This window comes from Gouania willdenowi, chromosome 6, assembly GCF_900634775.1.
Source record: "Gouania willdenowi chromosome 6, fGouWil2.1, whole genome shotgun sequence".
NCBI lineage: Eukaryota > Metazoa > Chordata > Actinopteri > Blenniiformes > Gobiesocidae > Gouania > Gouania willdenowi.
In genome coordinates this window covers 70,424,313-70,435,960 of record NC_041049.1, presented here as the reverse complement: position 1 = coordinate 70,435,960, position 11,648 = coordinate 70,424,313, and the positions used below count along the sequence as shown (strand labels likewise).

The 11,648-nt window shown below is 42.4% G+C and overlaps 1 protein-coding gene across 3 annotated transcripts; it reads left to right on the top strand.

Annotated features, from left to right (window-relative positions):
- Window positions 1-917: 917 nt before the first annotated feature.
- adpgk (ADP-dependent glucokinase) lies at window positions 918-10,804 on the top strand. Of its 3 annotated transcripts, none has more exons than XM_028451562.1 (8): window positions 918-1,073; window positions 3,692-3,932; window positions 5,197-5,422; window positions 5,498-5,560; window positions 5,694-5,814; window positions 7,568-7,764; window positions 8,898-8,996; window positions 9,094-10,804. In XM_028451562.1, the coding sequence occupies exons 2-8, from the start codon at window positions 3,712-3,714 to the stop codon at window positions 9,655-9,657; spliced, it is 1,491 nt and encodes a 496-aa protein (XP_028307363.1). In that variant the 5' UTR covers window positions 918-1,073; window positions 3,692-3,711; the 3' UTR covers window positions 9,658-10,804. The 3 variants fall into 3 exon arrangements, with proteins under 3 accessions (XP_028307363.1, XP_028307361.1, XP_028307362.1); XM_028451560.1 differs by having other exon boundaries at window positions 9,091-10,804; XM_028451561.1 differs by having other exon boundaries at window positions 922-1,053; window positions 9,091-10,804.
- Window positions 10,805-11,648: the final 844 nt, after the last annotated feature.

Here is an 11,648-nt window from a genome sequence, read left to right as displayed (position 1 = left end):
TTGATTGTTTGTAAACATTGTGACGTATTTTGTTGGGCGGAGCGTAGCGTGGAGGCAAAACCACAATGGTCTTGGAGCACGAGTGTCCGCTGGAATCCTATAAAACTTTCATTTACGTCCACTAATGTTATTCCTCCTATTCTGGCACCCAAACACACAACAAGAAGACATTCTAAAGCTGTAACATTACTAGCCTCCAAAGTCTTCCTGTTTATGCCTCCATCTAGAGTTGTGACGTCGGCCATTAAGGGGTCTATATGAAATAAACACTATTCCTTAGGCAAGGCAAGGCAAATTTATTTGTATAGCGCATTTCATACTCAAGGCAACTCAATGTGCTTTACATGATAAAACATTCAATTGTTTAAAATCAATAAGAACATTTAAAATCATCAGTAAAATCAATTAAAATCATCAGTAAAATCATCATGACATCAACAACATGACTAAAAATCTCTCTCTCAATCATATGCAGTAGAGAAAAAAAAGTGCCTTTAACTTTGATTTAAAAATGTTCACATGTGATGCTGACTTCAGCTCTGCTGGCAGTTTGTTCCACTTCTTTGCAGCATAACAACTAAAAGCAGCATCACCATGTTTACTGTGAGCTCTGGGTTCCACTATCTGACCTGTGTCCATAGATCTGTGAGCTCTGGGCTCCACTATCTGACCTGTGTCCATGGATCTGAGAGACCTGCTTAACAGGATCGGTGAAATTCAGGGACAATTTTCCCTGTAAGGCTACATTGTATTGTTAAAAGTCTGAAGGGGTCCGGGACTGAGAAGAGTTTGGGAACCACTGCTCAAAATAATATTACATTCAAGTCAACATTTGTCGGAAAATTGTCTGCTGTGCCTGGCAACCAAGCCAAGGTGGCTGGGTGCTGTCGGTGCGTTCTGCGCATGCTCCACACAGGGTTAGTTCAATGAATCTCATAATCTAGGGCTTTGACACGGTTCACCGGTCACTGACGGAATTCAACCGACTACATGCTGGTGGTGTGACTGAGTCACAGACCTTCCTGACCGGGATACCGACCGTGCTCGGTGTCGGTAGGTGTTGCTGCGGAACCGTGAGTGTGACGCTTTATTAAGGTCCTTCTTTAAATCTGGGTGTCGACGCACTGTCTGTGTCTGCCGACTCCTGGCTTTGAGCCGCTCCTTTAAATAGTTTAATCCGGTTGTTTTGTGTGAAGATACTTCAGATTAGCTTCATTAGGAGCAGGAAGAGAGAAGCTGCAGCTCTGTATAGCACAGCTAGCATGTGTCCACGTTAGCATTAACAACCTCTCAGCTCTCCTCTCACTATTAAACACACACGCACACACTCACACACACACACACACGCACACACACACACACACACACGTTTGACAAGTTATACGGTTCCCTTGCATACAGTTATTTTTAGAATCAGAAGCTTTGTTTGTCATTGCATGTTACAGAGCAACACAAATTATTTTCAGGTTCATTCCGCCCAAAGAAACATGAAAAGAAAGTCACATATTACATAAGGGTACCGCCCCGCATTTAGATAAAAAGTGAGGGCGGAAAAGGCAGGTTTTAAACTGACTTCACTATTGAGGAGGACAATATTACACTAGGAAAAAGGGTGGAGCGTCTTTCTGCACAGCATCCTGGTGTAGATGAGACACCCTTGCTTTGAGAGCCAATTTGTTTCCAATTCAGGCTTGCTCAATTTCAATAGCTTTTAGTCCCGGTTCCACAGCAGTGTATCCAATAAGATGGCCTTTCAACTAGCGAGCCAAGCATTCACCATCTCCAAGATCAGTTCAGTTCTGTGTAAACGTTCCAAAATAGCCTCCTGTTTGCTTTTGAGATCATTCATCACATTAGTGTTGAGAGCCCTGCTCCATCCTTCAGAAATGACTGGCAGCCTTCCTACAACAGCTGCCAACGTAATACAGAAAGCTGCCAGCTCCAATCAGCAGCATGCTTGCTACCATAATTCCAATCATCCAGACGTCTTCCACGGAAAGAATTGACAGACACACAACTCACCACTTGTTCCAATGATCAAGTGCATATTCAGCTGCAAACGTACCACTCGGACAGGCGGGCTCACCATTGCCCGTTCTTTTTGTCGAAAAAATTTAGTCGACTGCGTCGAGACAAACTGATCAATTTCATTATTCTCGATTTGGAAGAGATGCAAAGAGAGGCTCTTATCACACTCACAAGACCAGACAAAACACAGCAGCATTAGGACAGATACAGGTGGGAGAGAGGGAGCAGAGAAAAAGCGACCGGCCTCGTCGAAAAGCTGAAGAGAAAGAAAAATACATTTTTTCAGTATTTTTTTTTTTGTAGGTCCCACATCGTGCATGTTTTACCCTTCTCCATTTGTTATAAGAACCCCAAAAACATAGTTTTCCAGAGTTTTAGCCTCTAAAAAGTGACTTTCTGACCAATGGGCTGTTTGCTGCCTGCTTATGCATATTCATGAGTGGGCGTGTCTACACACCGAGTTGCCTGCTAGGCTCCTGCATGACTCGCTCTGAGGCAGATCAGTGATCACCAAAGCGATTTTCTCTTGCTCTCCAGACACTGTTGTAATTGTTTTTAGCCAAAAAAACTGCACATTACAGGAAAACATATGATATGTAAGAGACAATTGTGTGAGTCCATTTCTGCACTGTGTATTCATTCAGCAGCAGATTCAAACACTCACTGGAGTTTTAAGCTGCTAATTCACTTTCTTCTCCTCCTCATCTTTATTAAATACAGGAATAGTGCATTTAAGGTGGTAATCATTTGTTTAAATAAAACTCTTTGCTCTTGAGTTGCAGAAATGTTTCTAATAAAAACAAGTACATGAGCTGTACACATGTTTTTCATTTTAGCCAGAGGTCACATGTAACAAAGTACAAATACTTCTTTACTGTACTTAAAGGTGCAGTCCGCGACTCTCAGATCCCTCTTTCCCCTCTGCTCTCTTGCCCTGCCTCCAAACTTTCCAAAGTCCCTTCCTCAGAGGAGCTATCAAGCTAACGTTAGCCAGACAGTGACATCACAGTAATATAACATGCTTTGTTAAAAGCATATTACTGCAGCGCTTCTCTCTCTCAATGTGCACACACCTCAGCAACAACAGCAGCAACACAGTGTCACTTACAGCACCCACACGGAGGCTGCTGCACACACATGAACAACACATGCACCACAGAGTTCTAGTGTAACAATTACAAATCAAACAATGTAAACCAAGCAGCAGTAATTACCTTTCAAGCAGAAAAGTCGCTAATTCCATCTTCTACTCCTCCAGACCATACACTGTAAAAAAGATGGCGCTACAGCCTGGGAAAGGGGCGGGGCCTGTGAGCAACAGAAGTCAGACAGCCCATCAAACACAATCTTGACTCTGATTGGTTCTTTTTGCTCGGTCGCAGTGCATTCTGGCAATCTGCCAAAGGCTGCAGTAGCAGCAGGGGGCGGGGCTCAATGAGTCTGTTTTTTTTTGCACAAACTACTAGTTTGATGTAAAGCTGTCCTTACATAGTGACAGCTTTAGTAAATATGACAAAAAGTCAAGAGTTGCAGACTGCACCTTTAAGTAGTTTTTTAACAAATATATACGGTACTGTTGAGTACTACTGAAGACTAGTACTTTAGCCACCTCTGGTTTTAGAGGCTGATGAATCTGAGACCTGATCTGTGTTCTTTGTTCTAGGAGTGTGAGAGCAGAGCATCATGTGGAGAAAAGCCTCCGCCGTGGCCCTGCTAGCGTTAGCCGTGGGTTACTTCTACTGCGGCAGCCCAGATGTTGAGACCGTCCTGCAGTACATCAGCCTGCCCAGCCTCCAGATGTCTCTTCAGAACCCGAGCCAGAGCAGCCTGGAGCAGGTGATCTCCACAGCCTGGGAGGGGCTCATCTCCTTACCCACAAGGCAGTGGGCCAAAGTGGCTGTGGGGTGAGTTCAGCCGTTACAGCTGCTTTTCAGAGGAACCAACGTGGGTGTGGTTCTGTTTGTCTTTGCTGTGCATACAGTGGGCGACTGTGGTGAAACACAGGTGTAGCTGGTGTTTGATGAAAGGTGTCAATATATCTACAGTCTTTACTTTAGGAATATTCAGCCACCACTAATCAACTGATGCTGTTTTATGTGGCAGAACATTATTGGTTCTTCCTGTATGATGGAGCTTTGAGAGGAGGGACTAATTCAGCACTCTGGTTAAGAATAAGTAGGGGTGTGCATTGTCATGAATCCCACGATACGATTCACGATTTGCATGTCACGTAGGTTGCTTTCTAAAAATAACCTGCAATAGGAGAAATCTGCCGAGTTGTCAGCTCTATTTTTTTACAATTATTATACATGTTTTAAGGCTGTGAAACCCCTCACCACACACTTTATACACTTTTCTCAGACAGGAATTAACATTTCTCTCGTTTAAAAACTCTCAAAGTTCAAACCTTCGTAGATTTTAAAACATAAACCTGTTTTCAAACAAACGGCACTTCAGAGTCACACAGACATTGATGTCTAGAGTCTAGAAGCTGTGTGTGACCACCTGGAGCTGTATGACACGGCCTTTGTAACCGGGACCGGACTAGGAAGGATTAGGCGTGGAGGAGAATCAGCGAGGAGGTGGTAGTAGCAGGTAAAAGTTCTCTATGTAGCACTGAGCTAGGTTAGCATTAGCCGCTAATCACATCGGATTTTTTCACTGGTGGTTTATGTTTGTGAGAGGAGAAAAAGGAGCGCAGCTCCTCGCTTCTGCAGGCAGTGAAACTCATCGAGTTGGATGTGTCGCTGGTGGGTGAGCGCAGCATTAGCCAATCAGAATGCAGAACACAATGCGCGTTCATACGCTGTGTAAAAAAATGCATCCAAAATTGCACTGTAAACAAATCTGCGAAACACAGAGGCCGCGATAGTTGAACCGCGATATAGCGAGAGACTACTGTACTGCCAATTTGAGAAAAAAAAAAAAAAAAAAAAAAGCTTTTTTTTTTTTTTGGATCAATACGATAATCGCACGATGAAGTATCGCGATATATCACCGAATCGATTTTTTTAAAAAGATTTTTTTAACACCCTTACTTTAGAGGTAATAGTGTTTCAGTATTTTAGACTCTGTAATTCAGATGTAATTACTATCCCTGTTCACAGTATTTTCAACATTAATTTCATATATAGCACTGACCAAAGCACTGGTGTTTTGGCTCTTCAGGGTTAATGCGTGCGTGGACGTGGTGGTCTCTGGGGTGGGACTGTTACAGGCTCTGGCAGTGGATCCCGGCACAGGCCTGGACCATGAAGTGCTGCTCTCCAAAGAGGACCTAAAGGAGGCCTTCATCCATTACATGGGACGCGGAGCAGCTGCAGAGCGTTTCTTCAGCGACCAGGAGGTCTTCCAGAGGATCGCTCGTGCAGCTGCAGAATACCCCGGAGCAAAGGTAAAGGCCAAACAAACTTGTTTAGCTATTTTTGTTGGTAATTGATCATGAATAGATTATTTTGGTGTGTTCCAGCTGTACGTGGGAGGAAACGCTGCCCTCATCAGTCAGAAGCTTGCCACCTACCCTAATTTGACGGTACTGCAGTTTTACTTTTTTTTTGGTTACATGACTTCTAGAAAGGGGACGCTGTGAATACGACAAGCTGGTAGAGAAATGTAACACAGTTGTGTGTCAAACGAAGGTGAATAGGAAGTGTTTTTTGGAACAGGTTCTGTTATGTGGTCCAGTTGGTCCCAAACTCCACGAGTTGCTTGATGAGCAGATTGTGGTTCCTCCAGAATCTCTTCAAGAGATGGATGAATATCATCTCATCATGGAGTACAAAGCAGGTGAAGGGCGTTATTTTGTGTTCAGGGTTGGGGTCAATTGTAATTGTAAGTGTGTAATTGATAATTAATTACTATTATGGAATAATTATAGTTGTAATTTTAAAAATCTGTTGCTGTCGCAACTGTAATTTTGTTGTAATTGAGTTCAGATAATTGACTTTGTAATTGTAATTGCCATAAAAATTCTAGACAAATTGTCAATTATAATTTAACGCAAAACTGGAGAACCATGTTATAGTTATATTTACAGTTTTACACATATGTAGTTAACAATTTATAAAATATGTTTCATGTCAAGCTTTTTCACATTTTACATTTAAAAAAATAAATATAAATATAAAAATATATATATAAATCTCGGGGTACACTGACACAAAAAAAGGCTCAGACACCCACACCAAAATTTATTAGGAAGCCTAACAAGGTAATCAATAGATAAGAAATAAATGAAATGATATATATTTATTTTTAGTGTGTTTTACAGCTGATTTAGGACCCATTATCAATAAGAGATGCTAACAGAAAGCTAACATCAGAGGAAGGTTAACTTTTATTAGGTTATTTATTTCAGGCTCAGTGATTGTGATTAATTTGGGCCCGAGCACAACGGTGCATTGGACCCTATTGTAATGCACCTTGTTTTCATTATTACTAGTGCAGTACCCGTAGGTAGTATGTGTTGCTATTTTCAGGAGTCAGTTTAATATTGGCAAATGACACACACACACACACACACATGGACCTCGGCAAACAGAACAGGCTGCACCAGGGCATGAAGCAGCAGAGCTTTATTAATGATGCATGGATCATTATAAAGTCAATTTTTTCACTCAACGTCCTGAATAGTGGAGATATAACAGCTGTTGAATTAACCGCTGGCTTTGATTGACAAAAATATGGACTTCTATCTCCTTTCTCCACTGCTCTCTCTTCTGATTCACGGAGCAAAGTGAAACACTTACTGTCGAGCTGCTGCTTCAAAACTACAATCAAAATTAAAGCTACAAGCAGCGTTGAACGGGCCCTTGCAATTCGGGACGTGACGCACGTTGAGGGGTGTGGCAGAAATGGTTTAAGTTTTGAGACGTAGCTGACCATTTTCAAGGATTATATCACAAACTTTCCTGCAATGTTCTGTGCAAATATAATGTCTATCATTTTCTTTTACCAATAGGTGGCACTATGACTATGAGTAACGGTTTGGTTAAACCGCAACTCATTTTTTTTCATACAAATTAAAGCTGCGAGCGAGACGCTTATGGTAGTTATTAAGAGCTTGCCAAAAAAAGGAGTCATGGTTTAACCCAACCATCATTCATAGTCATAGCGCCACCTATTGGTAAAAGGAAATCATAGACATTATATTTGCATAGAACATTGCAGGAAAGTTTGTGATATAATCCTTGAAAATGGTCAGCTACGTCTCAAAACTTTACCGTTTGTGCCACATTTTAATGTGCACCACGTCCCGACATGTCTGTGGTTGCGAGCGCCCGTTCAACGCTGCTTGCAGCTTTAATTGTAATTCAACTTTAGTAATCAAAAATGTAATTGTAATTGACTTTCTGAGGATAAAGAATAATTTGACTTTAATTGTAATTGGAAATAATGCTGGTCACTGTAATCAAAATTGAGTTTTCATTGAACATGTGTAACTGTAACTGAAAAATGCATTTGACCCTAACCCTGATCCTCTTTGGCACGAAACTCACCATCTCTGGTCCTGTTTATTAATATTATTTATTGTTTTCAGGTGAGCAGTGGGGGTCCACGCAGGCACCTCAGGCCAACCGCTTCATCTTCTCTCACGATGTGTCCAATGGTGGGATGAGCTCACTGGAGATGTTCGTTGCCAGTTTGGAGGAGTTTCAGCCTGATCTGGTGGTTCTGTCTGGGCTGCACATGATGGAGGGTCAGGGCAAGGAACTCTGGGAGGAACGACTCAAAGAGGTCAAACGTTTGAAGATGACTTCACTTGATTGTATTTACATTTTAATGATCATTAATAGGGTTTCACATTCAGTTTCAGGGTCTACCTATATAACGTTACACTTTTCAGTTTCCATTTCGTCATCCTGAAGTCACACCAAACATGCTAAATATGGCTACGAGTGACGTTGTCACGATATCTAATCGGCAATGAGTTTCTCCCAACATCACCCCCCCGGTCGTCATGTGACTGGGGTAGATGAAGTGAGCACAAAGCGTGACTGTTTAAGCGACTCAGAATCAGAAGTCCTTCTTTTGTCCCAGGAAGAATGACTCGCATTACAGCCGCTCAAGAAATTTACGAATAAAAAGTATAAACGTTGAAGAAAATAAAGAAAAAAATTAAATAAGGCTTAAATACACACACATTACAGTAGTAAATAGTAAGATATGATGAATATTACAAATATGCAAATATAATACAGATATATACAACAACAATCAAAGCTGTGAGGTTACAGTGATGAATTGTAGTGTTTGATCACCACAGACAGGAATGATTTCCTGTGGCGTTCTGTGGAGCACCGTGGTGGGATCAGCCTGGAGCTGAAAGTTCTGTGACCGACCAGCACGTCATGGAGGGGGTGGGAGGACTCATTGACCAAGATGGCCTTCACCTTGGAGAGGCTCCTCCTCCCCACAACGTCACCAGCCTTGTGGTTGATCTGTTGGCGTCTGTGACCCTCATTCTGCTCCCCCATTAAACAGCGTAGAGGATCGCACTCGCCACCACAGACTTGTAAAACATCCTCAGACCTCAGCCGTCTCAGAAAATAGAGGTGGCGTTGGTTCTTCCTGTAGAAGGAGTCAGTGTTTTTCTCCCAGGTATTTGTACTCCACCACAGTGTCCACACTGACCCCCTGGATGGAGACAGGGCTGATCGGCCTCTTGGTTCTCCTCAGATCCGAGGGCGATATAAGCAATAATAGTTGCCGAAGTCGCGTTCGGTGTGAACGCACCTTTATGAGTCGGCTTGGAAAGGAAAAGACTCCCAAAGAAAACTCTTCAATCTTAATTTTTGTGAATTGGATTGTTGCGTACTGCCAATGTAACGCATCCAAAACCTTATTTAAGCTGTGTGTTCCCTTCACAGGCTGTGTCGGTCATATCTGACATTCGTAAAGACATCCCAGTCCACTTGGAGCTGGCCAGTATGATAGACAGAGACTTCATGAACAGCATCATGCAGGAGGTACATGTGGAAATTGGTTAAAGTGAGACGTGTGTGCGCTCTGAGGATCTTTGTGTTTAAGTAGCGCTAAGTCTTTTCTTCTGTTTGCTGTTAGCAGGTTATGCCCATTGTCAGCTCCATCGGGCTGAACGAGCAGGAGCTCCTCTTCCTGTCTCAGGCTGGAGAAGGGCCCCATGCAGAGCTGGCTGCTTGGAAAGGCATCCCAGAGGTGGCGCAGGTCACCGACATCCTCCTCTGGATTCTGGAGGAGCACGGCCGCAGCGATCCGTCATCAGAGGCCGATCTTACCCGAATACACTTCCACACGCTGGCCTACCACATCCTGGCCACCGTGGATGGTTACTGGGGGAACCAGGAGGCGGCAGTGATGGCCGGGGCACGGGTGGCCAGCAGTCAGGCGTGTGGACTGCAGGCTGTGGACGTGAGTAAAGTGGAGCTCAAAGCTCCGCTGCAGTTCTACAGCTCTCACCATGAACCACAAGAGCAGCTTACATTTGACCCAGCGGCGCCCGTTACCGTGTGGCACCGCGGGAACGTCACCTTCCGCTTCACACCCGTGCTGGTCTGCAGACAGCCGCTCAGGACTGTAGGCCTTGGGGACGCCATCTCAGCAGTGGGATTAGTTTACTCTGAGTTTAACAACAACAACCAGACCTTCTGATTTATTTTATTTCAGAAGAAGTTCTAGAAATGCTGAAGCGCTGTGGACTGGATCAGTTTCTCTGTCCTTTAAAGTGACGGCTACACATCCTGCCTGATGAAGCCTCTGACCTACTGCGCTCTCCTCTCTCAACCCTCCTCCTGTAACTCAGAATCTGAGGCAGAACTTAGAATGAGGAGACGACCTGACTAATGACTATGCACTGCACACATCTTAAACAAACTCCAAAGAGTTCCCTCGGCTCCACTGATTTACTTTAACCTGCATATCTTTAGTATGCTGTGCCTTGAGAGAGAAAAATAGAGGTTATTTAGTTTATCATTCATGTATTTTTTGTCTAACGCCATATTCTGTCACCTGACCTATAAACAGCCATCCAGGACCAACTGGAAACCTTATCTTATTGTGTGGCCCAAACCAAAGCTTTTTTTTTTTTTTTTAATTTCTCTTGGATCAAATAGCCACATGAAAAATCGTTCTACCAAATTTGTTTTTGTGTTTCTATATATGTTCTATTGTTAGCCTGTTACACTTGATGATCTTCACATGGTGGTAGGAGGATGGAAATATCCAACTAGGATTGTTTACATATGGGTTTTTAAATGACAACACTTCAAACTCACCAGAGTTTTGTAAAGTGTTGAAACTGTATTAACATTTACTAATCCACTTAAGAGATCAGGGCCTGGAAATGAAATTGTGAAAAAAGCATCACCTAAATATCACTTTAGGCTGATTTGTTGGATCTACGGCAAAGCACGACGAGCCATATTCTAATGCAGGACCTTCACACACACCTTTGCTTTGTCCCGTTGGATCTCAGCGTATGGAACTGTACGAAGACTAAAAAATGTGGTTGACTTGGATGAAATAGTGGTTTTTAAACATTTAAAACCTATACTACGTAGCTAGATAATTATATCCTGGATTAAACTATCCTATGAATCTAGATTACAACTCTCTTTGTTAAACGTGTTGATTCCAGCCTGGCTACGTGCGTGCTCTAGTGACGGAGGAGATTACAGTGTCAGACCAATCACAATCACAGAGAAACTGGAGAGAAATTTACGTCACAATTGAGGGATAACTCTTTAAAAATATAAAGAATTAAAATCCATAATTCAGACCAAAAGCAGGAAGTAATTAATGCAGGAATTGATGAGTGTTAATGATTAAATTAGTGAGATTATAACTGGAGAATAAACAGACCCTCTGATCAGTTTCACTTTTACCTTGTCTGTGTCTCTGATGCTGCATTCATACAGATCAGCCTACATCATAAGGTGGAATATATTTATATTTATATTATCTACAGGACTGAGGCTCTCAGCGTCTGCACAGAATACATTAATTCATTTTTTTGGTTCTGAAAGCACCCGATGCACGCAGGCTTTATCAGCCGAATTATTTTACTTTATCAGTCTATCAGATATAAATCTATGCGTTTCCTATATAGATCAATAAATGAAAGGATTTCATCGATGTCTAAATATTCTCTCTCCTGTCAGCGTCACATCAGATCCACACAGAGACGTGTTAAGAGATCTGATTGTTTAGGAGGCAGGGCTTTAGCACTCGCTCAGATCTTACCCAGAACAAAACCTGGTCCCGAACAGGTTAGTCGTTCAGCCTAAGTTACCATGGGGATTTAGCTCCGTAAGACGTTAGCCAGCTTCGTAGTCCAGCACACACTGATTAAATCTCAGAAGTTAGTGCGATAAGAGGAAATCTAGCTTTGTAGTACAGGACCTTAAAGAGTTAACATTGGTTTTCTTTGTATTCATTAATTGTTAATTGTATATTATGGCGATAAATTCTTAGTCCTCACTCAGTATGTCTTAATGTCACTATTAGCAGACATTTTTGGCCCAATAGTGTCATGTTTTGCAGTTTGTGGTTACATCGATCGCAACTTCAACTCCTTTTATTGTTGTTGTTGTTGAACTGTAAGTTCTTTTATTTATGACTCACTGTTCCATTGAGAGGCATTG